A 24,836-nucleotide genomic window follows, 5' to 3' on the forward strand; every position below is an offset into this window, starting at 1 on the left:
TGGCGGCTGCCCAGCTGCCCAGGGCCACCCGAGGCTCAGGTAACCAGGGCTGGCTGAGGCTTGCGCTGCTGGCAGTGGCAGCAGCAGAGGTGTGATGGGGGCATTGCCTTCCCCTGTTCGCCGGGTCACCTCCCGCCCCTGAGGGCTCCCAGACTGTGAGAGGGGGCAGGCCAGGCTGAGGGACGCCCCCCCCCCCCCTCCAGTGCATGAATTTTCATGCACCAGGTCTCTAGTAATATATATATATATATGGCTAATATGCAAAGTGTCCCTTGGTAGTTCAACCGGGAGACTGGGAGTTCGATCGCTCACTATGACGTGCACTGACCACCAGGGGGCGGCATGGAACGAAGGGAGGCCCCTGCCGGCCCTGATCGTGGACCAGGCCTAGAGACCCTACCTGTGCACAAATTTCGTTCACCGGGCCTCTAGTCTATTTGATAATTATGTCTCTGGTGGTTTTTGACAAACATTTTACAAGCTCACTCACTACCAGAACAACAGTAGAGTAAATATCTCTGTGACTTACTTAAAGCCATCTGTTAGATCCAGTCCATTTTTAAGGGGCATACATCTGACCCTTGAAATAAATGCTTGGCCACTGTTAATGTCTTAAGGCTACTAGACTATTGAGAGGTTATAGCTTAAACCTGAGTCACGCATTGTATATTTGCTTTAACTGGTCTTTCCCTCCTTTTTATCTGAAGTTTAGTTGTTAAACCATGATGGAAAATTAGCTGCATATAAAGGCTTCATCGCTGTGCTCTTGCCTGCCCTTTTAAGAGGATTGCAAGTATTTAAAAATAGGTCTGATGAGTTAGGAAACTCCTACCTCTCAGTCAGTTGGCAAAGCATCACTGGGCACCACCTAGTGCCCATGCCATTTGAGTTTCCTGCGGCACTCAGCAACCACAGCGGTGCATTGTGGGGGGCTGTAGGTAACCATGAGGGTTAGCTCCTTAGAGATGGCATGCTAGCATGAGAGTGAAACACTAAACTTAACATGGGCATCTGTTCTGGCCACATTGAAGGGCCCTGAGGTTGGTGGGCAGCATGAGCCAAAAGGTATTTCCAGCAGATTCTCCAACTGCCCACCTGACAGTGAAAATGTCTTTCTTTGTCGGTGGCATTTAGGAAAATGTGAAAGAATTCCTCTTGATAATAATTGAACAGCATAAGAAGAGCAGGCAGAGGCAAGAGTTTGTTTGTGTTGCTTTTGCTCATTACTCCAGATAAGACTCATTCAGAATCACCAGAATTCGTATTTACAACTGAAGTGGGGATACTTGTGACCAAGAGAAGGGACCCCAGCGATTGTCAGTATCTGTCAAAGTGGCTTTTGGGACAAATGTTCACTTTGAAAATAGTATACACTGAGTAGTTTTGGTGATATTGCTGGTAGCCTTCTTAGCAAACAGTGTGACAGCAAATAATGAATTTGAAACAAATGGAAGTACTTTAAGGAGTTGCAGAAGCTAAAGTGACTTTGATCATCATGGGTCTTCAAACTGGTCCCCTGAAGGATGGAGAATTTGTGATCATTAACACTAGCCCTGCCATGATGATAGCTGAACTTTTCTCAAAACCTGCACCTCAACTGGCTGGGGCTCTGGCTCTAGTTATAACATCAGAACACACAAGGAAATGTGTGGGTTTTCATAGACGTGAGCCCCAGAGGCAATGGTGGCAATGTCTAGCTACCCGATGACTAGTAGTAAACAAATGCTTTTTGTATATGAACAGAAACACCAGGAGCTATGTTTATAATAGGCTGCTTTTGTTTATGATCTTTGAAAATGGAAGGCATTACAACAGTGTTTAGTATACACTGGTTTCATCCCCCTGCTGTTGACTACTATTTGTAATGATCTCATTTTGAGTCTAAATTGAAAAATTGTGTCTGCTTTTTCTTAAACTTTCCAACATCTATGTGTCTTTTTTTGAATATATTTCCCTTCAAAAGAATAAGTTAAACTGAGCAGCTGCTATTCAGAAAATACGCTGTGCCTATAAATGGTATGCTATTCAACCATCTAGCCATTGAAAAAACAACAACAAAAAACAACAGAATATGCATATTCTGTAGGCATAATGCTTTTCTTCTGTCATTAAACCTCTATTAATAGACATGTTAATCCTATGAAGTACTGTATTTCTACACAATTAAAATGTATTAGTGGAGAAAACATAAAAGGGATATTGAAGTGCATTTATTCCTGTAGTAAATTAAGTCCCAATTATCTGATTATCAAAACATTATCTGATTTACATTTCTATAGGCTTATGGCTATATGAATAGGAAATTAATTTTGGAGTTAGGTTTAGTCAGGTTAAAAGTTCACCAAATGAGAAAACCTCATCTCTGCTCATATTCTGACTGCTCTCCATGCAGAACATCAAGCCTTTGTTGACCTGTCCAATGGATAAACTATTAAAGCTTTAAAAAAATGAATATATTAAAAAATTAAGTGTCTCATGTTTGTTTAGGTATTATTTCTATATAATTAATTCTATCAAGGGATTTCTGTAGAAGTAGTATGATTTACTCTAATTTTATATTTAAACACTTGGCAGGTGATGGCAGTGTGGTCACATAGCACAGCACTGCTCCCAACTTGCCTTCCACACTTGATTGAGCTCACCCCTTGTGGCTATGTTTCCATCTGTCTGGCGAGGGGGGTAGATGCTGAGCACCTCAGGTCAATGCTGTGCATTCCCAACATGGGAGAAACAGGTTGGAGTTTGAGTCGATTGCTCTATCAGAAGTCATATCGTAGAGTGGGTTTAGTCCAGCCAAGACATCTGTCTGTAATCTTTCTGCCATCCAGTTTCAAAAGTGCATCCTGACCTGTCATAGTGACAGTTGCTCACCCCATAAGATGAAGGTGAACAAAAACTTGCATTATGCCCTCTGACATTAGCCCCATGCACTGGGGTAGGGGGAGGCTTTCCTATCGAATGTGGCTTATTTATTTATTTATTTGAGATGAATTCTTGCTGCTTCAAGAGTTTTCCCCCTCAGGGATAATAGCAGTGGCTCTCGATGCATCCATTTGTTGCCGTGGTGATGTGCCCACTCCTTTTGTTGGAGCCTCTCTACTTCAATAAGTCTCTTCCTGTTATCGGCCTGGTGAAAATGTCTGCAAGTTCTTCAGAGCTAATAAACAGCATACATCATTCCTTTCATCTGAGCACTATAGTGGGGCCTGGTGAGTGAGCGAGGAGCAGGAAGCGTACAGCTGCACTAATGGAACTCTGAAGAATGAGCCCCGAGTCAGCAGCACAAGTGCACAGAGGGCCGTCACCTCTTCCCCCTTGTCCCGAACCCAGAATGCTGGGATGCAGGAAGGACTAATGTTTGAACATTAGTGTATTCATACAGCCGGGTAGCCTTTACTTGTTTCAAAACAAAATTTAGAGCCATCCCAGTAGCTCATAATGATATTTTTGAAGATAGTAGTCCAATTGACTAAAATTGTCCTGTGTTGGTTTTGTCTCCTCCTCCTCCCCAGGAATGAGATGGAAAGGCATTTTTTAGAGCTACTTCAGTTTAATATTAATGTTCCTGCCAGTGTTTATGCCAAATACTACTTTGACCTTCGCTCCTTAGCTGATGACAACGACCTGCCTTTTGTATTTGCTCCTCTTAGCAGAGAAAGAGCCCAGAATCTAGAGGTAAGGCTGTGGAATCACTAAATGGGGCTTCTGTCAGTCGCCAAAGCTATCTGTGGATAAATCATATTAAGCAGTGATTAGGAAAATGAAAAGCTTTTTTAAATTAACAAATTGAAGAAGAGCTTATAACCCTTTCACATCATGTGTCTTATGGTTTCTACAAGGATCCCACATTTAAAAAAAAAATTAAAGATCTCTTCTGCAACCATAATTCAGAATGTTTTAAATCAAATTTAATCTGTTAATGGTTTTCCATTTGAATCTCTACCCTTCCTTTATAACCGTACATGAATAATTTCTTACAACTGTATCACTAATCATATCTACATACAGAATCTACTTACCACTCTTAATTCAGTTTGCAAATTCATGTCTTTTCTATATATATCATGGTCCAGTCCCATGAGTTTATTAGTACTAGTGGCTAACCTGGGAGACATATACTTACAATGTATAATGTGTGTTTCAAATATTAGGTGTAGAAAATAAATGGGTTTTTAATGGGTATGGTAAAGTACATGGTTGCAAAGTAATATTTATGGCTTATGACTTTTGGTGAGTATACAACAAAATTATTCACAACTGAAATGGACTCTTTTAAAATGGACACTTTCTGTGGTACCTGGAAGATACTTTAGAAAAAGACGTTTTTCTACCATAATTAATGTGCAAGTGACATAGTTCTTTATGGTACTTCAGTCATTAGACCTTCCCTACCTTCCCATAAAGTACAGAACACACTTACCTCATTAAAGTTTGCTTAGAGTATATTATAACTAATGAAAGATTGGATAGAAATTGAATAGCTGAGTAAGTACCGATTTGCCCAAGTGTATGCTCTTTATGTTTAAGGAACAAGTGTACAGGTAATAGATGATATTGCTGTTAGGAGCCTATTACGTTCTTGACTTCTTTGAGAACCCAATTTTTTTTTTTTTTTTTTAATATATTTTATTGATTTTTTACAGAGAGGAAGGGAGAGAGATAGAGAGTTAGAAACATCAATGAGAGAGAAACATCGATCAGCTGCCTCCTGCACATCTCCCACTGGGGATGTGCCCGCAACCCAGGTACATGCCCTTGACCGGAATCGAACCTGGGACCTTTCAGTCTGCAGGCCGACGCTCTATCCACTGAGCCAAACCGGTTTGGCAGAGAACCCAATTTTTAAATAATTCTAAGTTCCCCTTTGCTCTAGCAATCTAATCATAGCCCCTAAAGGACTTATCACCTTAGTGAATTAGCAGGAAGTACATCCCCAGAACCTGGCAGTGCAGACCTCAGCTGCCCAAAGCAGCAGTAACTATGAACTATAGAAAGGAGTGTGAATGTGTGACTTATCAGTGATGCTTTTTGTGAAGGTTGGAACCCTTGTTTTTTGTTTGTTTTTTTTAACTGTACCTGTGTTCTATTTGATTGCCTTTCCTAGGCTATTTCCAGATTGTGCGAAGACAAAGACCTGTGCAGAGCTGCTCTGAGAAGGTCTCTTAGTGCTGATAATTTTATTGGTGTTCAGCGCTCTAAAGCCATCCTCTCTTAAGGGAGAAGTGAGGGGTGGTAATATCATGAGCCCCTCCCTCATCTACAAGGACTGGAGAAATAGCACCTCTCCTGCTCAAAAACCAGCAAAGTTAGTATTTTCACCTAAGACAGACATCAAGTTGAAGAGACTCGTGGGCAGCAAGGACTATGCTCATAGAAAAAATGGGACCTTGTCAGTGCAACACACTCTGTCCTTTAGTTACAAAAAACACTCAAAAGCTAAAGCTCCCAACCCACACAGATATTTGCTTACAATGTAGGCTGATAGCTGTGAACTCTATGTGAAGTTTTTTTTTTTAATTCATGTTTAAATTTTGAGGCTTGAAAGGCACTAACTATATAATTTATATGTCTTTCCTACTTTTCTGAATCGTCCCCTCCAAAAAAGGAATAAACCTTCCCAATATTGCTACATATTCCTTTACAATCAATGCAGTATTACCATTAAAACATGGGACGCCTAACAACTCACAAAGCCACTTAGGAACAGACTGTAGCATTGTTAGGTATTAAAGGATTCTTCATATTACATGGTGGAAATTGCTAGTCATTATTGGCAAACAGTTTAAATCAAAAAGCTGCTGAATAACACTTCTCATTCAAATTCTTTGCAAGTAGTACTTATTAACACAGTAGCATGTTTGGGATAAGAGAAAGTGTCAGTATTGATTATCTACTTAGACTGGGTCCATGCTGCATATCTTAAGAACTATAATGGGATTTTAAAACAACTCTAATGATTCTTCTCATTTTCTGATGATTTTCTTTGTTAAATAAATGTATCAAAAGATATTTTCATAATTCCAACCAACATGGTGGTCCAGTGATAATAAGCAGATAATGAAATAGGTGTTCCCCAAGTGCAATTCTAAGCTTAGATAATAGTGTGCTTGGGCCCTCCAGGGCACTCCTACGGAAGTATAAGTGCTACAGACTTTAATTTGAAAGTTTAAATTTCTCATTTAGTTCTTTGGGTTTTTTCACCAATAAGTTTATTTTCATTTTTATATAAAAAAAATATAGGAAGCAGGAAGACAAGAATTGTTAGGGCTATTCCATAAAATCAGCAGAGGTGTATATTTGTTCTGTACTTCTGCTCTACCCTCCTTAATACCCATTCTCAAAATTCCCATAAAACTGCCAGAGCTGCAGATTAAATGTCCACATTGTAGACAGAGGGGAAAAAATAGAGACAAAAAGATTTCTACAATATCCTGCTTATTTAGTTTAGCGAATTATGAAATGACAAAAGATTGGCTGAAACCAAAAAGTTTATTTAAATTTTAATTTTTTGGTTCAGCCTATCTTTGCCATCTTTAAGAGGGGATTGAAACAATTAAAAGCTTAATATTTAAAATACACAAAACTAAGTTTAAGAGACATTTAAACTTTCAAATGTGTTGTAAGGCTGTAGCATTTATACTACAAGTACCACCGCTTAAAACTGCACTAACACTGTAGGAGATAACTTGTGTCTTCATAGGAATGCCCACCTCTTTAAAAGAAATCTTTGCAGATCTGTGCTATATACATGCTTTGATCACCAAAATTGTTTTGTTTCCCTAAATTCTGGTAAAGGAAGATTATGAGGAGCAGTGTTATTCAGATGTAATAAATTGAATTGGGCCCTAATAGTAGTGTTATGAAAACAGGTGAATGAACCAGCTTTTCTATCCTACATATTAACTTGGTTGTAGGTGTCCCATGTAAGTCTTGCTATTTAAGAGGAAGCATATACAAATATTAGGAACTCTTACCTCAGGCTTTAAAGGGCAGGGAGTTAAGTAATCAATCTTTTAGGAGATTGGTAAAATGTCGCCTAAACTTGAAATACTTTTAAAGATTAATGTTCTCAACTATTTAAAATATTTCTCCTACCTTCTCAAATGTATTCCTAGAAATTTTGCCTATAAACAAAGCATTTCTAGGCCAAGGAATACTTTCAGTATAGCAAGGCTTCACATTATATTGAGGGCTGCAGGTTCCATCACTTAAAAGGATAGAAACAAAAAATAATGGTATATAAAATATTACAATCTACCACCTCAAAAAAACATTGTTTATGGAGTTCTGAGCTTGGAGATTCAAGTATTGATTGCAATTTTTATTTTGAAAATAATGCTACAACTTATGTGGTTTTTTCTCATGTTTATATTAAAAGAAAAGCTAATAAACCCTATTTTAATTAAAACATGGCTAGTATGTTTGTAACACTTCTCCCTGTTCACATAGTATTATGTCTCTGCCTAACCTACATGTTTCCCATCAGCTTTGATAGTGAGGCCTTAAAGCATTTTTAAACTGACATATACATAGATGGTTCGACCCTTGCCTCTAAGATGTAGTCATTTATTTGTTTTTTGCTCTTTTCAACCTAAAGATAATTTATTACACTTAAAATCACTGTCATGGTGCATTAGATGACATCTGTGAATAATTCATTATTGTGCTAATACTTGGAAGGTAAAATGAGGTAAACACCCCAGAGAGAAAGGAATTACAGGATGGTTTCCTATCAGCAATTTCATATGGTTCATCCTAAAACAACTTAAGGCCCAATGTTTCTGTTTAAAGAGAAATTTCTTCTATGCTGGACCAGGTTCCAGATTATTTACTCTTATTATATCCCGTATGCCCAGACATTATTGAAGCCCAGCAGCACTGAATCCTGGTTTTATGACAGCTCATGGTTCATTTCTTGGTTGAGTTTTCCTATGTCTATAAATACACTATTCCTTGATTTAAAAAAAAAAAAAAATGCTGAAGCCAGTATTTACCAGAAAAGAAATCACTGTATTCGGGTAATGCAGTGATTTTGGAAATGTTTAGCTATGGCATGTAAGTTAGCAAAAATCTTTCATCACCCAAGACTTCTCCCTGACCACATCTAAAATGACTAGCCTGTTCCCTCTCCCAGAAGCTGCATTCTCGAGTACAGAGCTACTTGGAAAAGCACTTGACAGCCGGCAGAGAAATCTCCAGGTAAGTGTTCATTTCAGTGCAGAATCTGCAGATTATACTAGCGTCTATCAACAAGCGAAGGATTAGATTACCTATAGTCTTCACTTAGCCCACTCACCGACCTGATCAGCCTGACTCCATGCCAGCAAGCAACACAAAGCATGTTGGAGCCCTTCAGCAAAGCCTGTTCCCCCCAGAGCAGAGGCGCAGTCTGCTTGGTTTCTGAGGCTATTTTAAATGGGGCTGTCAGAGGAGAGGCCATGTCATGTGAAATAAATTCTAAGAAAACCAGTTTGTGGTTTAGGATCTCTAGGGTGCAGAAAGAACTAGGAAAGTGAAATAGTTTAGAAATTAAGAGGAATCCAGAATCAAATAAAAAAAGGTTAATATTTTTAAAGAACAAGTTTAGTGATTATTGTAACTTGTAAAGGGAGCTAAGTAATTTGAATGGTTAGAGAAATTCTTTGATAGCATCAGAAGTTACCAATAGTATTTTATTTCAAGACCTCAAATGATTCTGCTAGCATTTTCTTGAAACATTACTTTATCTTCCTCTTCTCACTTCTACTAATCTTTACTTTTAGGCCCAAACGGTGGCCCCTTTACCGCCTCACTGGAACGGACTCTCCCAAAGGCAGAGCTTCCATGTTCTGTCCCCTCCCACTGCAGGTGAGGGCTCACCCTCAACCAGATCCTCTCTGCCTTTATTCTCTAACCTTCTGCTAATGTCCACTGGGCAGCACTTGATGTTGGTTACTACTGTGACCCTTTTCCAAAGCCTTATCACCAGGTTCCAGCAAATACAAGTTTCATATGGCTCACAGGTTATCTCGCCCCTTGTAATCCTCTTTAATCCCCTATTTGAGTCTTCCTGTGTCCCCCAAAGCAGCTGGTCCCAATTTACTGCACTTGCTGACTCCCCTGAGCTGCCCACAACCCTAGATATATCTCCTCAGTCTAGGCAACATCCCCACATTCCAAACTCCAAAACTCATTTCCTGTGGCATTAGGAATAGAAGTCTCGCTTCTTAAAGTGACCCCTTCATCTAACCGAGGGGATTCCACCCCAATTCTAAAATCAACACCTATATCCACACCCTGCACCAACTTAGCTTCTGCCTCAAAACTGCATTCAGCCCGGCTGCCGCGGTTCAGTGGTTGAGCATTGACCTGTGAACCAGGAGGTCACAGTTTGATTCCTGACCAGGGCACATGCCCGGGTTGCAGGCTCGATCCCCAGTAGGGGGCGTGCAGGAGGTAGCCGATAAATGATTCTCATCATTGATGTTTCTATCTCTCCCTCTCCCTTCCTCTCTGAAATAAAAAACACTGCATTCATCTCCCCAATGTTGGGATGGGGCAATTTGACCTTGCTTAGTACTTTACATCTAGCATTTCTCAAGATGTCCCCAGACCACCTCTCATCAACTGCAAGTGCCTGTGAAAGTTTCTCTAAATGGAATGTAGAATCCTGGATTGGATCCTGAATCTGATTAAGAACAGTGGTGGAAATTCTGGTGAAATCCAAATGAAGTCTGGAGAGTAATGAACCAATGTTGACTTGTTAGTTTAGACAAATGTACTATACTATGTTAACATTAGGGGGAAACGGTATATAGGAACTCTGAATCATCTTTGCAACTATTTTGTAAACCTAAAAAAGATAAGCAAGCAGCAGTTTCTTGGGCCCCAGATCCACCAAATCTCAATTCCTAAAGCTGAAGCCTAGGAATCTAAATTTTCAGTAGTCCCAAATGACTTACACAGACTCAAATTTGGAAATCTAGTGTTTCAATTGCCTTTCCATTCCTTGCCTGAACAGTGTCTTCTACCTTGCTTTACCTTGACCTTGCCTTACCTGATTTAATCCTTTAGATCCTCTAAATCCCAAGATATGAGTATTATTATTACCCTCCCGCAGATGAGAAAACTGAAGTACTAACAGGTTAAAATGTCCAGGACCACACAGCCCTTAAATGGTGGGACTGGGATTAGATTCCCTAGTCAGTCTAGTTCCCAAGTCTATGCACATAAACATGCTGCTGCCTCTCAATCATGTTTCTACTCATGACAAACAGAAAAGCTCTGTAATTAAATCACTAAAGGAAGCATTATTACCAGTAATGCACTGGGCCCACCTATTTCTCCAGCGTCTAAGTCCCAACAGTCCCTTTGCTCCAGCTTGTGACTTTGCCCTTTCCTCCCTTTCCATCGGAGGAGGAGGGGAATGAGCAATGAGAAAGCATTGGGAAGAGGTGCCAACTGGAGAGTCCTGTACAAGCAGGTACAGATGCTCTTCTGTTAGGATCCAGCTCAACACTGTATCCTCTCTTCTCCCAATAGCCCTAACTTACGAACCAATCTGATCATGTTCCCAGCACTCACTTTGACATTGAGTTATATATACTCTTATATTGGACTTATCTCCCCTAAACATAAGCTCCTAATTACCTATCTTCTCCCATACTTATGCCTCAGTGCACTGCTGGGGAACAGACACAGCAGACATTCACATGAGGTAGATTGGTAGCTAATCTGTAACTTGCCAAAATAGCAAGTAAGAAAATCTGACAACAGTATCTCAGGTTTACAAAGCATCTGCCCAGATTATCAGCAAGGTGCCAACTCTAAATCAACTCTTATCTGGGTTTCCTGACTTGTATTTATGGCTTAATATCAAGTTGTGATTCTAACTGGTGAATGATGGAATAGTTTGGGGAGTTCCTGCTCCCCAACCAGACCCATAGAAAAACAGCACAAACATCTATAGGTTTGGTATAGAGCAGCAATTTTCAACTGGTGAACCATAAGAACTGTTAAAGCATTTAATACCTGACTATTTAATAAGGGACACTGACCTCTTCTCTCTTAGACTATCAGATAAAAAAATGACAACAGCCAACTCAATTGCTGTCTGGTGTCAATACCCTCTCTGGAACCATAAATATATAGGTCATATAATAGAGTTGCATCTTATTGGTCAAATTGAATAATAAGGTTGCATCTGATTGGTTAATTCTTGGTACCAGAAATTCTTATATACAAGTATAGGCATCTGATTTTTTTAAAAGTCAACTTTGGAGCAAAAAGGATAGATAATTATTATGTTTGGTAAATTAATCAAGGTTATATCTATTTTTTGTCAGATTGGCAAAATACATATTTTTGGTGTGCCAAAAATTTGAGTAATTTATGTGTGCCATGAGATAAAAAATCGCTGTATACAGTATAGATGGAGGGTTGATAGAACAGTCTCAGGCAATGTCTGCTCTTCCATGTATTTCCCTTCATTTCTTCAAGTGAGTCATGAAATAATAACAGGATCAGCAGGAGAAGCCCATGAAGTATATTCAAGTAAAACAAGTTTCCATTAGTTCTGTTTCTGGTGATTGGAATTTGCTTGATTTTCTTATTAATAAAAACATTACCATTTATATTTTAAGTACATCTGAGAAATCTGATTATGAAGTTGGAATCCATGTATCTCCTCAGATATTCTTAGAAAGCAGTGTGTCTCCATAGAAGCATGAGGAGAAAAAGACTTGTACAGCATCTCATTTTCTTTACCATTGCTTTAATGCACTTTAAAATTTATCTACATTAGTTGGGAACAAAGAAACAAAAATAGACATTTCTTTGTTTTTCATAAATAACTACTCTCCATATTTGATAAAAATCTCAAAGCATTATTTTACCTTCCCACAAATATAATACACACAAAATTTTTCTGAAATAATAAGGTCAGCAAATTATCATGAGACTAACATAACCACATACACAGCTGTTCTATTGACTTCCAGGATCAAAACAAAACAAAAAGAAGAACTCAAGATGCTCTGGGTTTCCATTTGTTAATGCTAGGGTTTCAATTATAATCATCTGCCAGTAATAACTTATAGATTCAAGTTGATTGTCTACAAACAAAATATCACTGGCTCTGATTCATGAGTTCTGGAGATGTCTTTGTGAAGCTACTGCATGGGATAGGCACTATACATATATGGAAATCATAAAAAGTATTAAATGCCCTTTAAATGCCCTGGACTCGAACTACTGACTCGGTATGTGCCTCATTTGGCTCAGTAATAAATTCACCTGCACCAAACCCGTATCAAAAGTCACTAAATCTCATATATATATATATATATATATATATATATATATATATAAAATGTATATACACACCCATATCACATACATACCATACATACAGTTTATAACAACATGAAGCAATATTGTCATAAAATGATGTACCCCAGGCATTACCCTGGCTGAAATCAATCCTGTAATTGTCATCAAGCTGCAGCTAGAAGGTTTTCGAGTTCTGAGTCAGGTTACTTAGCGACTTGCCTACTCCTCACCCTGCTTTAATGTCTTCGTAGCTTTTTCTTTCAGAACCACCCTCCCCAACTCAGGCATTTCTTTCCCAAGATCACTTGATTAGACTTTGGAGGCAAGAAAGGACATGCAGAGGGAGCAGGCAAATCTCAGCTACACTACCTCACACCTGCCTGGATTTGTGATGTGCTCTGTCCTGTTTGCCACATTCGGTGTTAGAAAGCAGTTATTCAAAGCTTTGTCCCTTCTACCCCCCTTGGTTTTTCTGTAGAGCACAAAAGTGAAAGAAGCCTCTTTAGCAGGGGTAGCAGTTCATTAAAATATACAACTACATTTCCTAGCTCTGGGGGTCCCATTCTGTTCTTGACAGTGCAGGTCACGGATGCTGTTATTAAGGTTCGGTGTGGGATCCATGAGGCTTGCTCCTGGCGGCCGGTGTCAGGATTAGTGCAGCCCTGGCCCAGGAGGAAACAGCCTAATGAATACCAGTTTGGAAACAGTGCTGTCGGCACATTATTTAAGCTTGTACATGCGCACAATTACACACAACACACTTGCACAGGCCCGTCATTAGAAGTGGTCAGGTGAAAATATGACAAAAGGTTTGCAAGGATAAACCAATAAGGCACCAAGAAAAATTATGTGTCGATTTAGACAACTTCAAAATGTGAGGAGGGAAAGAATATAAATTAAGATCATGACAACTGATTCACTGAGAGGTCACATTAGTTCCTTTGGACAACCTTCTAAATCTTCACCCCCCTAACCTAGAAGTATGACATTGCTTAAAACTGAACTGTTAAAGGAACAGCCACAAGGCTGCACATGTGAGGCCAAAAGAAGTCCCCAGTCCTCTCCAATTTCACAAAGCTGGCTGGGAAGAAATTGCTAAACCACCCCACGACCTTTCATTTTATCACTGTTCTCATGAGTATGAATTGTTTGCATAATAAAAATGCAAATGGGGAGGGGGGGATAATGTGCCGGTTGGAAATAGGGAATGACCATAAATAGCTCGGCTGCTCTCCCCTGGGTAGGGGGGGTTGGGGTGGTAGATACTAGTGAGATTTCAGGAAAGCAGGTGAGCTTTATCCTGGGAAAGGAGGAGAGCGAGGCTGAAAACAGACTGAAAACCAAAAGGCAGCTCTGAAAGTAGACCCCAAAAAGCATTACCTGTATTGCCTTTCCTGGGCCTAGTATGCTTTGTGTTAACTGTCTTATTTTTTAAAGTAAATTGGTGGTTCTTTTTAAGTTGGGCATGTTGCCAAAATGAAAAAAATTTTTCAATGAAGAATTAAATTACTTTCATCCACTCATCCCACAACTTTTAGATACACTGTGCATCATTTCTAGATTCCTCCACAAAGAAAAGGGCAGGGGGGACAATCCAAATTAGGCACAGTGACTGAAGACAACAGAACCATCTGCCCTTTCTGGGAAAATATACTAAGTGTGGGAAGAGGTCAAGGTGCTCAGAAAAGGTCCTCATTTGAAAAACAGGAGAAGAATGGGCTCTTAGGAATTATCTCAAGGTTCTGAGACATCTGAATAAGCAGAGGAATAAGATGTGCAAAAAGTTCTCTAAGCTGTGTGTACTAGGTTTTGTCAAATCCACTGAGAACTGATTCAATTTTGAGTATGTAAGAGCAGTGCATTTTTATACTGAACAGCTTTTGAGAGTCCTTAAAACCATAATACCAGGCTCCCCACACCCCCAGCAAAGTGTTTAAATTCACTATGGGAACTATTCATTTGTTTACTTAATATCCATGAAGTAGAAACTAAACTGGGCTTCGATCTTACTTTTCCAACTTTGGTATAAATGAAGCATAAATTCCCTAGACGTGTTTCCCTAGGGAGACGTTCTCAAATTTTAATTGCTTTTGCCATTTTAGCTTCCTAAATTTAGTCCCCACTCAACCTTGGTCATTGGTATTTTGCTGGCCAATGTACCATCACCCTCTTCCCCAGTCACGGCCTCACACTCTTCATGAATGAATGGTTCAACAGATTAGGAAAGTAAACAGAATTTTCTAATAGTAAAGAAATCTGTGTGTATACTCATCATATAGGCTTCCATATATGAATGGTTAAGTTAGGAAAGCAAACGGAATCCTCTTACAGCAAAGTGTGTGTATGCATTCAACTCATCGGCTTTCTCAGAAAAAGGGGGAAAGAAAAATGTACTTGGGGCGGGGGCTGGAGAAACAGCTTTCCTCCTGCCACAGCGGTACACCTAATGCAAGTGCGTTATGGGCCTCAATTGTTTTCAGAGACCTCAGAGAGCAATGTCTTGCCGCTTTTGTACACTAATCCAAAATCCAGGGACATTTATTTTCTCTCATTGCTGCCAATGTTTGTTCACAGGTAGCCAGCTTCCCTCCCCCAGTTCAAGCACCTCATTGGAGGGTGGGTGTGGTTTCTAATCACAGCTCTCCTGGAGGAGGCAAAAGAAAAGCAAAAAGACTGTTTAACATGATAAAGGAGGTGGAGTGGGGGTGGAGCAAGTAAATGTTGGAAATTTACTTAATTACTGGAGGTATATCCATTTTAGTCCTTAAACCTACAAACAGCCCCCTTTAGCAACTATCACTAAGTAGTTCCAGAAGGAGTGAGTTTACTTTTACCAAATTATAGCACAAGTTGTTTTGTAAAAAAAAAAAAAAAAAAAAAAAAGATGGGATCACTGAAGCCTATTAAGAACCACCCACTCCTCTGGCACAGAGCTGCCATCTTATCAGTCTAGAATTCAAGCTCAACCAATTTCCATCCCGTAGGTCTTCACTACAAATATTTCTGCTGGGCGCTGTGAGGGCTACCTCTAACTTATTCAAAAAGCTGGTGCTGCTAAGAATAAGAATGGTTACAAGTACTACAGAAAAAACGCCCGAAGCTCACTAAACAAAGCTAGAATGAAAACAAAGTCGCTGACACTCCCTAACCTTGCCACTTTGGGGAGGCCCTAACCACATTCTGCCCTCGTTGGCATGACCTGGAGTTTCATAAACAGGGACAAGCAGCTCACCTTAAAACACCTTGGACACTGCCAGCAGCAGCAGGAGGAGAAACAAGCTGAAAAAGCACACCCATCAATTTCTCAGTCATAGTAACCCACACTTTCACTGTTCACATTTGTCAAAAAGACACAAATAGAGGAAATATATTTTTCCGATTCAGACCACACAGTTCAAAGAAACCTCAATCAAGCGGAACTTCATGATAATGCCAATGTTAGGATTGTAAAGCCCCCAAAGCAAAGGTAAATTTTGTTGCCAAAATGCAACAAAGTTAAAAATTAAGAAAAAATACATATTAAATTAAAAACAGAGTTCTCTTAAAGAAGGCAGCAAGAAACGCAAAACAGAATACACGTGAGCTGAGCCCCTCTGAGAAGTCCTGGGACAGCTACTCCCTTGAAAGGGCCCTTTCCCCCTCGCTCCCGCTTGGCCCAGGAGGGGGCGTCAGCACCAGGAAGGTAAACGGAAGTGACCTTGGCAAAGCTTCCAAACAAAACACCCCTCCCCCTCACTCCGGGCCGCGGCCTCCTACACGTGCGACAGGGACACCTGCTTGTGGTAGGCGGCTGCGGCGGGGCCCGGCGGCCCGGTCCTGCCCGTGAGCGCGGCGCTGGCCTCGGCATAGTCCCGGGCGGCTGTGGCGCCCCCGCTCTTGTGGCCCCGTCGCCGGCGGCAGCAGCAGCGGCTGGTGAATCGCCGCCACGACTCCACCGTCTTGCTGGACCAAATCCAGACGCCGGAGGTGATGCCCACCACGAGGCACATGAAGTACTTGAGCATGAGCACCCAGTACTCCGGCTTGGCGCGCGGCTGGCCGGTGTCGGGGCCCGGGCAGGCGCAGGTGAGCGCGGCTTCCCAGCTCTCGCGGTAGTGCTGCTCGTACAGGTAACAGGCCACCACGATGCTGGCGGGCACGGTGTAGAGCAGCGTGAAGATGCCAATTCGGATCATGAGCTTCTCCAGCTTGTCCGTCTTCGTGCCCCCCTGCTTGATGACGCTGCGGATGCGGAAGAGCGACACGAAGCCTGCCAGGAGGAAGAGCGTGCCCACCAGCAGGTAGAGCACCAGAGGGCCCAGCACGAAGCCGCGCAGCGAATTCAGGTTCTGGTTGCCCACATAGCAGATGCCAGCCACCGGGTCCCCATCCACGGAGCTCAGTGCCAGTGCCGTGATGGACTTGACGCTGGGGATGAGCCACGCGGCCAGGTGGAAGTACTGCGCATAGCCTGCGATGGCCTCGTTGCCCCACTTCATGCCAGCTGCCAAGAACCAGGTGAGCGACAGGATGACCCACCAGATGGAGCTGGCCATGCCGAAGAAGTAGACCAACAGGAAGACTACCGTGCAGAGCGCAGGGCCCGTCGTCTCGTAGTGAATGTGGCTGTGCTCACGGCTGCAGGCGACGCTGGCATGGCCCACGACCAGGCGCACCAGGAAGCCCAAAGACACGCACAAGTAGCAAGCTGACAGGAAGATGATGGGGCGCTCAGGGTAGCGGAAGCGTTCCATGTCTATCAGGAAGGTAGCCACGGTGGTGGAGGTGGAGATGAAGCACAGCACGGACCACAGGCCGATCCAGAAGGTGGCGAACGTGCGCTCGTCGGGGCTGAAGGAGGGCTGGTAGCAGGGCACCGCGCAGTTGGGTACCTGGCCCGTCCGCACCTTGTTGTACAGCGGGTGCGACTCCTTCAGGATGGGCACGAAGGGTTCCCGGCACTTGCACACCGACGGGCCCCCGGCGGCGCACTCACCTCCGGAGGAGGGTGCCCCCGGCGGGCCTGGGAGGGTGGGCTTGGCCGGGAAGAGCCTAGGAGGCACCGTGGTGGCCTCGCTGCGATTGTAATCCATGCACAGGACCTCGGCGTCGCGCCCCAGCACGGGGAGGCGGTCGCAGCTCATGCGCTCGGGCCACGCGAAGCCATACTGGCGCATGAGCGGAGAGCAGCCGGCCTTGGCCCGCTCGCACACGGAGCGGCAGGGCGGCAGGGGCTTGTGATAGTCCGGCAGGCAGATGGGCGTGTACATGGAGCACAGGAAGAAGAGCAGGTCCGGAGAGCAGTGGATCTCCACCAGCGGCCAGAACTGGTGCACCTCCAGGCCCGCCTCCTCCTGGGTGTCGTGGTTGAACTGGTTGGGCATGTGCGTCAGGTTGTAGCCGATGCCGCGGCACATGGGCACCGTGATTTTCTGGCACACCGGGGCCTTCGACGCGGCCACCGCTCGGCCTGCCAGCTGCGCCAGCAGCAGCAGCAGCAGCGAGGGCGGCGCAGAAGGGTCAGGCCGAGCCATAGCCCCCTCCCTCCCCTCGCCTCGCTCAGCCCGCGCGGGGCCGACGCAGGCCGGGGAAGCCGGGACCGGGCTTCCCTCTCCGCCGACGTGTGTGTGGCGCCGGGGCTGGCAACCTGTTGGCTCTTTCTCTCTTCAAGAAATCCGCCCCAAGACAAACTGTTTCGGGAAGGCGCTGCCTCCCTCCGTGCTTAGCTCCTTCTCCGGATAGGATTTGGGAGGGGCGGTGGGGCTCCGATTCCAGGGAAAGTACTCTTGAAAAAAGAAGAAAAATCGCAACCACTCCCAGTTAGAGGGGAGTCAACGGCTCAGTCCCCGCAAGCGGTCTCCAAATCTCTAGATTAAACTCTCCCTTCCACCTCCTGAGACCGAACTGCTGACGCCCCACCCCGCCTCCCTTTCCACGGGGCCCTGCAGGCTGGACCCCGGGGTCAGAGCGACCAGCCCCTCCAGAAAAGGGCAGAGGGCCGGGGAGAACGGGGAGAAGGGGCAGGCGCGGGCTCTCACCTTCTTTCCGCGGATCCGGAAAGAAGCAGATATTCCACAGCCAGGCTGGGTCCTCCGTCCCTGGGACACTCGGCTCAGAAACGCGATTCAGAGCCAAGCTGGCACCTGGAAAGTTTGGCGACAGGCTGGGTATACGAGGCGACGGCACATGGCAGCAGGTGGGGGCGTCTCAAAGAGGGGGTCGCCCCCGGAACGCGATCGCCGCAGGCCCGTCACTCGCCCTCTCCTCCTCCGGGGCCCCCCGCATGATCCGGGCGGGGCAGGGCAGGGGCAGGCCGTGCGTTCCACCGGGGTCCCGGAGCCGCACGAAGGGCGAACGCGCCTGCAGCACCTAGGCGAGAGGGAGGCGGTGCGGCGGCCGGGAGGACCCGCCGCCTCACGGCACCGCGAACAGTCGGCGCTGGCCCCGCCGGGACTGCATGGTGCGCGCCCGCCGCCGCGTCCCGCCCGCCGCTCGCCTCCTCCCCTGCAGGGGGCTCCTTGCTCCAGCCGACTCCTGGGGGCGGCGGCGGCGCTCCTGGGACGCGCCCGCCTCGGCTCCTCCCCCGCGCACTCGCACCCTTTCGCCCACCTCCGGCCGGCACGGAACGGCGCGCGGCGGCGGCGGCGGCGGCGGCGGCGACTGCGGCGGAGGAGTCACGGCCGCGGGCTGACTTAGCCTCTCCCACTCCGCCCGGTCACCTGCTTCTAATGCCCGCCGGGAGGCCCCGCCCCGGCCCCGCCCCCTCGAGCTGGGGCTCGGTTGGTGGGCTGCCCCGCCACGCTCTCCGCGCGTCCCCGCCCACTGTTCCCCGAGCGTGGCCTCTCCTCCGGCGCCCTGCGGCCCCGCCCCGAGCGGGCAGCCGAGCAACGCGGGCCAATCGCGGCGCGGGAAGCGACAGGGGCGGAGCGAATGCTAATCACGCCTTCTTGAGACGCGGGGCGGGAAACGCTAAGCTCGAAGTTCCAGGGAGTTGTCTGCAGCCGCCCACGGTGCGGGGCTCCCTTTCCTGCAACGTCCTGGCTGCAGAACCTTTGCTCCCAGGGCCCCTACCAGTGCTCCTCTCCGCAGCTAAGCATTCCTACCGAGTCCAGCGCTTGTTTAAAAGAACCGCTCACAGAATCACTCTTAACCGTGCACCTGTCTCCCCTCCGTGCTGTCCTCATAGCAGGTGAGCTCAGGTCCAGAGAAGAGCGAATGCTTGCTGAGCCCCTACTGTGTGCCAGACCGCGCGTTAATCGTTTCCATCCGAATACAAGATCTCAGATCCTTGCAACAATTCTATGAGGCAGGTACTCCTTACAGGTGAGGAACCTTAATCAAGGTATCCGAGCGAATGCTCGTTCCCCAAGAAAACCTCAGCCCTATCTTGTTCCCAGAGCTATTCCGAGCGCCTGGCACGTGATAGGCGCTCAAATGGCAAACCTGTATTCGAACCTAGGTTATTGGGCTGCGGCATCCACACTTTTAACCACTCCCCCTATGTACAATAGGCATCTCCAAGGTTTCAACCTTTACTGGCATTTCCTAACAAAATCATCTGGTTGTGACAAGGAAGTGATTTTTTTCCCCCTGTTTTTGCAAGACGCGAGATGTTAATCCTTTATTAGAGGTTTAAAATCCCAGGCAGTTCCCCGCAGAGAGAAGCAACGCAGGCTCCGGGCTCTGTAATGGGCAGGGCGCTGGCCCCCCGGGGGCTGCAGGCTGCTTAGCTGCCCGCAGCAGCCGCCGAGGGCCGGGGGCGCACGGGGCAGCCGCCGCCCGAGGGAAGACCTGCTGCGCGCTCCCACTGCGGAGACACACAGCGGCGCTCTCCAGATGGGTCTTTATGCTGCCAGTTTTAAATGTCCTAAAAAATGCCTCTTTTTCTACGTGTTCTAATTAGGTGGAAGACTGAGGTGTTTAGCATACTTGAAATTCATTCAGACGCTTACAAAGAGGGCCTGAATTGTTTCCCACTCCCCCACTTCTTCCTCTGGGAAGGTGGTGAAAAAAGGCTGGAGGGCCAGGGAACTTGAAGGACTCAGGACTGGACTGAAGGGGTGAGATAGGCCGCGGTTATTGTTCTTGTGTCCTGGATTCCATTTTGTACAGATTGAGAGATTAAATGGCAGAATAACCCTCTCCCTCCCACTTATCAACAAGGCTTTGTGGGAAACCATGAGGAATATGTGTATTCATCCCAGCCTTAGAGTTAAAAGGAATAAATATCAATAGCTTTACAAACACCAAAACCATTAGTAAATATGTTTTCCGTGGACATTACATCTTTCTACAGGTGTTCCTATCTTATCTCTTCTGTTTTTTGGAAATACTTGGCACTCTGGGTGGACAAACTTGCCAGGGTTGAAAGTAGTAGTGGGCGTTGAAAAGCCATGGAATAGCAGTCAAAAATAAAGGGAACCCCTCAGTGGAAAGTATGTGCAGACGGTGGACATGCCAGGGGAGGGCTGTCTCATTCTGTGCCCTTTATGCAACGTGTGTCTTATTGGGGATGGACAAGTGTTGGCTAATAATAAAAATTATTTGAAGTTGGAGAATGTTAATCACTCCCACTGGAATTTAGCCAGAATACTTGTGTTATTTCACATGGTTCCGACTCAAATGGTGTTATCTACTGGTTTGTAAAGCTATCTCTGCTTCATCAATAATAGTGAAATGTTATTTTTGCTTGGAGGTCTCTAATTAGAGTAGTCACAACAGCAGAAAACTTTGCCAAAAGAGACTTATTTTGCATTGCATAGCTTTTTGTACATTTGAATTTTTGCTTTTTTAAATATACTGGTATATTGCTTCAATTTAAAGGCAGTTTAAAATATGCTGACTATTTAACATGTATTAGGCAGGGTAGTAAATAATTCGTTTATGTTAACTAATTTAATCCTTACAACAATCAGATATAACTGGTCCCATAATGACTTGCCTGAAGTTACTTATTCAGTCATTGGAAAGCATAGAAATAAAAAATTTCTCCTGAGTCATAATTTATTATTCAACAAGCTAGATGACACTAAATTATTTTTAATATATTTTTATTGAGAAGGAGATATATTAAATTATTTTATTAAATATATTTTATTGAGAAGGAGAGAGAGAGAGAGAGAGAGAGAGAAACAGCAATGTGAGAGAGATTCATTGATTGGCTGCCTCCTGGGGATACCCTGATCAGGAATCGAACCTTGACCTCCTGGTTCATAGGTCAACACTCAAACACTGAGCCACACCAGCAGGGCAACACTAAATTATTTTTAAGATGCATTTTTAAGCACCCTGAATGTTGCCAAATATTCTAGTCCATTAATTTACTCAGATAGCCTTTTATCCATCCATTCATCCATCATCCAAAAAACACCAATTTCTGAGTTGAAGACGCAACTGCTATCTTAAACATGTTTCTACAGAGCCTAGTTCATGAAATTCAACTTAAATTCTTGTCCACAGTGAGTTTAATAACTGATGAAAATACAGACAATGATGCTAACTAGCCATCCCATCTACAAAGGGTGTGACATTCCAAAAGTTTTGAAGTGCTGGTTTTGGATTCTGTCATCAGGAAATAGTTACAGCATTTTTAATCTTACTAGACTTGTATTGATTATACATGTGTTACTCTGTTGAGACAGTTGAGAGTTCAATGCTATAGGAATGAATAAGCAGTAGTCTGTGTATACTCTTCAATATCTCAATAATCAAGCCTGGAACAGTCTTGATGAGATGCCTTCAATAAGATTGTGAAACAAATGGATAAATGAATGACAACTGAGATTAACTTTAAAAAAAAATATATATTTTTTATTGATTTCAGAGAGGAAGCGAAAGGGGGAGAGAGAAACATCAATGATGAGGGAGAATCATTGATAGGCTGCCTCCTGCACACCCCCTCCTGGAGATCCAGCCCACAACCCAGTCATGTGCCCTGACCAGGAATTGAACCGTGACCTCCTGCTTCATAGGTCGATGCTCAACCACTGATACATGCTGGCCGGGCTGAGATTAACGTTTTAAACTTTAGCAACTGGCATTGAGTCCTTGAACACAGCTTACCTATGAGAGCTGTATCTGAGGTTGACCATACCCTGTTCACTGCAGCATGAGTTTAAACCTTGGCTCTGCCTTTCATAGCTGTGCCACCTTGGGCAAGTCACCTAACAGCCCCAGGACTTCTCTCCTCATCTGTAAAATGGAAATACACGTAGTTATCTATCTCATAGTGTCATATTGAGGAGTAAATGAATTTATATGATAAAGGGCTTAGAGCCTTGTCTAGAACCTGGAAAGTCTATATAGGTCTCAGTTATTATTATTGTTGTTGTTGCTGTTGTTTTCTACTATGGTTTATTCTACCTTTCTGTTTTCCCAATCTTGTATATTTCCTTTTGTATATTATTTTAATAATGAAAACATAGTTACATTCTTTAGATGTACTTTGTGTCTGAGCACACTCCCGGCTGTCACTAGTGTTTAGATACCAGCTAAGTTTGATGCCAAAGCAGGGATCATTTCACTTGCCCTGGATCAAAGTGCATGCACCTGACATGAGCAGCCAGCCCAAGAGTGTGCACAGCCCTGGCACCGGACAGGCACCTGTGAGCCAACACCAGTCCCTCACAGGTATTTTCAGGCTCACTCCATACATATCCTGGAGCATTTCTAATGAGTCCTCATCAAATCAGACACCTCTAGACAAGAAACCAAGACACTAACCAGAGGATTAACATGATGAATCATTTGTCCAGGTTCATAGTGAGATTGTCTTGTTCACATTAGAAGTGGAATAATTCAACTATAATCTTTAGTCTTCTCCCCCACCCTCCACCCCCCCATGGTGGTGGCTATTGTAGAAAGTCAACACTTTTTTCTCTCCCGCCTCCCCCAAGGGGTGCGTAATGGAAGTACTAACTAATCTTTCCCATATTGGGCAGTGGCTCTCAGCTTCACATTACAGTCGCCCTGGGAACTTTAAGAAACCCTGGTGCTTGGGGCCTATTAAATCAGAATCTGTGGTTTAGGGCCCCAGACATTGTTTTTTGGGTTCGTTTGCTTGTTTTGGTGCGGTTTTGCTTTAACTCCCCAGGTGATTCTGACTGTCAGCTAGTGTAGAGAACCACTGACATAGATGGTTTTCTTCTTTCCTTAGTACAGCCCCACACTTGGGCCTGGCTGCACCTTCTGCAAAGGGGGTTAATTACCTCAGCATGTAATATGGAATACCTCAGGAGAAGGTATTAGAAAAGTGCATTCTGATCTAATTGCATGGGCATCTGGGCTGGAAATTTATGTAGAAAAAATTATGTAGCAACAAAATTGTGGTCCAGTGATGGTAACATTAACAACAGTGACGACCATAATAACAGCAACTGATGGGGGGGAGGGGGGAGCATTTCCAATGTGCACATACTGTGCTAAGCATGTTAGACATATAATCTCTTACTTCTGAGAGTTCTGTAAGGTTGGTGTTATTATCACCACTTTATTTTATGTTTTTATTTTTTTTTTTTTGTTAATCTTCACTGGAGTATATTTTTTCATTGATTTTTAGAGAGAGCAGAAAGGAGAGGGAGAGACAGAGAGAGAGAAACATCAATGTGTGAGAGACACATTGATTGGTTGCCTCCCACACGAGCCCTGACCAGACACCTCTAGACAAGAAATCCAGTCTGCAACAGAGGTACATACCCTTGACCAGAATCGAACCCGGGACCCTTCAGTCCTCAGGCTGACACTCCATCCACTGAGCCAAACCAGCGAGGGCATTATCGCCATTTTATAGATGAAGAAACTGAGGTTCAGACAAGTTAAATAACTTGTTACCCACGGTCACACACCTTCCAACTTGGGTTTCCTAACGCCGACACCTGTGTTGTCATGGGGTGCAGGCCTCATTGCAGTCCCAGCAGTAGAGGGTCCTGAGAACCACCAGAGAGTAAATATTGAGATAAACAACGTCCCTCGTTCGTTAGCGTTCCCTTCCTGGGGACCAGGTTGACTCTTCAATTCTAGTGTTTGAGGGGGCTAACGTGCGGAACAGCCTCAGGCTCTGGGTCCACCTGGAATCCAGCATAAGTCTAGCGCCAGCTTGTTCTTTGGGCTTCGCCAATCAGGCGTGAGGTAGGACGCTCCTTACACCGGATTTCAGAACCTGCCTGGTGTCTTGGCAGAGGAGGTTTCAGTTCAGTAAATACTGACGCGGTACATGCCGTGAGCCAAGCACTGGTGCCGGGGTGGAAACACGAAGAGGCTCGGGCGTACCAGCAGGGCATGGTGGGAGTGCAGAGGGGGCCCTAGCCCAGCCTGTTGGGTCAGGGGGACCCCGGCTGTGCTTGGGAGGCGGAATCTGAGCAGGTGACCTCTCAGTGAAGGTTTAGTGCAGGAAACAGAAGCCACTCTAGGTATTTTAAGCAGGTGCTTGCAAAATTGTTGGGGTGGCCTGCGGTGCAGAAGTCCGGGAGCTCCCCCTGGGCTCTGGCGTTCAGGGGCCCCCTGCAGGGCTATGTTCCAGGAGCCAGGATGGTGCTGCTGCTGCAGCCGCT

The 24,836-nt window shown here is 44.6% G+C and overlaps 2 protein-coding genes across 4 annotated transcripts in view; one reads left to right on the plus strand and one right to left on the minus strand.

Annotated features, from left to right (window-relative positions):
* CCNYL1 (cyclin Y like 1) overlaps positions 1-5,746 on the plus strand; it is a 38,608-nt gene extending 32,862 nt beyond the window's left edge. For both annotated transcript variants that reach the window (XM_070421984.1, XM_070421985.1), the window contains 2 exons: positions 3,513-3,675; positions 5,105-5,746. In XM_070421984.1, coding sequence (XP_070278085.1) covers positions 3,513-3,675; positions 5,105-5,215 — 274 coding nt within the window. In that variant the 3' untranslated portion in view covers positions 5,216-5,746. The remainder of the gene's footprint in view (positions 1-3,512; positions 3,676-5,104) is intronic.
* Positions 1,745-18,941, minus strand: FZD5 (frizzled class receptor 5). 2 transcript variants are annotated; one of them, XR_011472393.1, is made up of 3 exons: positions 18,327-18,941; positions 16,007-18,073; positions 1,745-3,725 (listed from the first exon to the last, which is right to left on the minus strand). XR_011472393.1 is itself a non-coding variant. In XM_070421982.1 (2 exons), the coding sequence occupies exon 2, from the start codon at positions 17,820-17,822 to the stop codon at positions 16,062-16,064; it is 1,761 nt and encodes a 586-aa protein (XP_070278083.1). In that variant the 5' UTR covers positions 17,823-18,073; positions 18,327-18,941; the 3' UTR covers positions 15,172-16,061. The 2 variants fall into 2 exon arrangements, 1 of the variants encoding a protein (XP_070278083.1); XM_070421982.1 differs by lacking the exon at positions 1,745-3,725 and having other exon boundaries at positions 15,172-18,073.
* Between the last annotated feature and the right edge of the window lie 5,895 nt (positions 18,942-24,836).

The sequence above is a fragment of the Myotis yumanensis genome, unplaced genomic scaffold (genome assembly GCF_028538775.1).
Source record: "Myotis yumanensis isolate MYYU_CA2020_CCGP unplaced genomic scaffold, mMyoYum1.0.hap1 SCAF_8, whole genome shotgun sequence".
NCBI classification, from domain to species: Eukaryota; Metazoa; Chordata; class Mammalia; order Chiroptera; family Vespertilionidae; genus Myotis; species Myotis yumanensis.

Coding starts and splice junctions, on each gene's coding strand:
- FZD5 (XM_070421982.1), bottom strand. CDS start 17,822: ATGGCTCGGCCTGACCCTTCTGCGCCGCCCTCGCTGCTGCTGCTGCTG.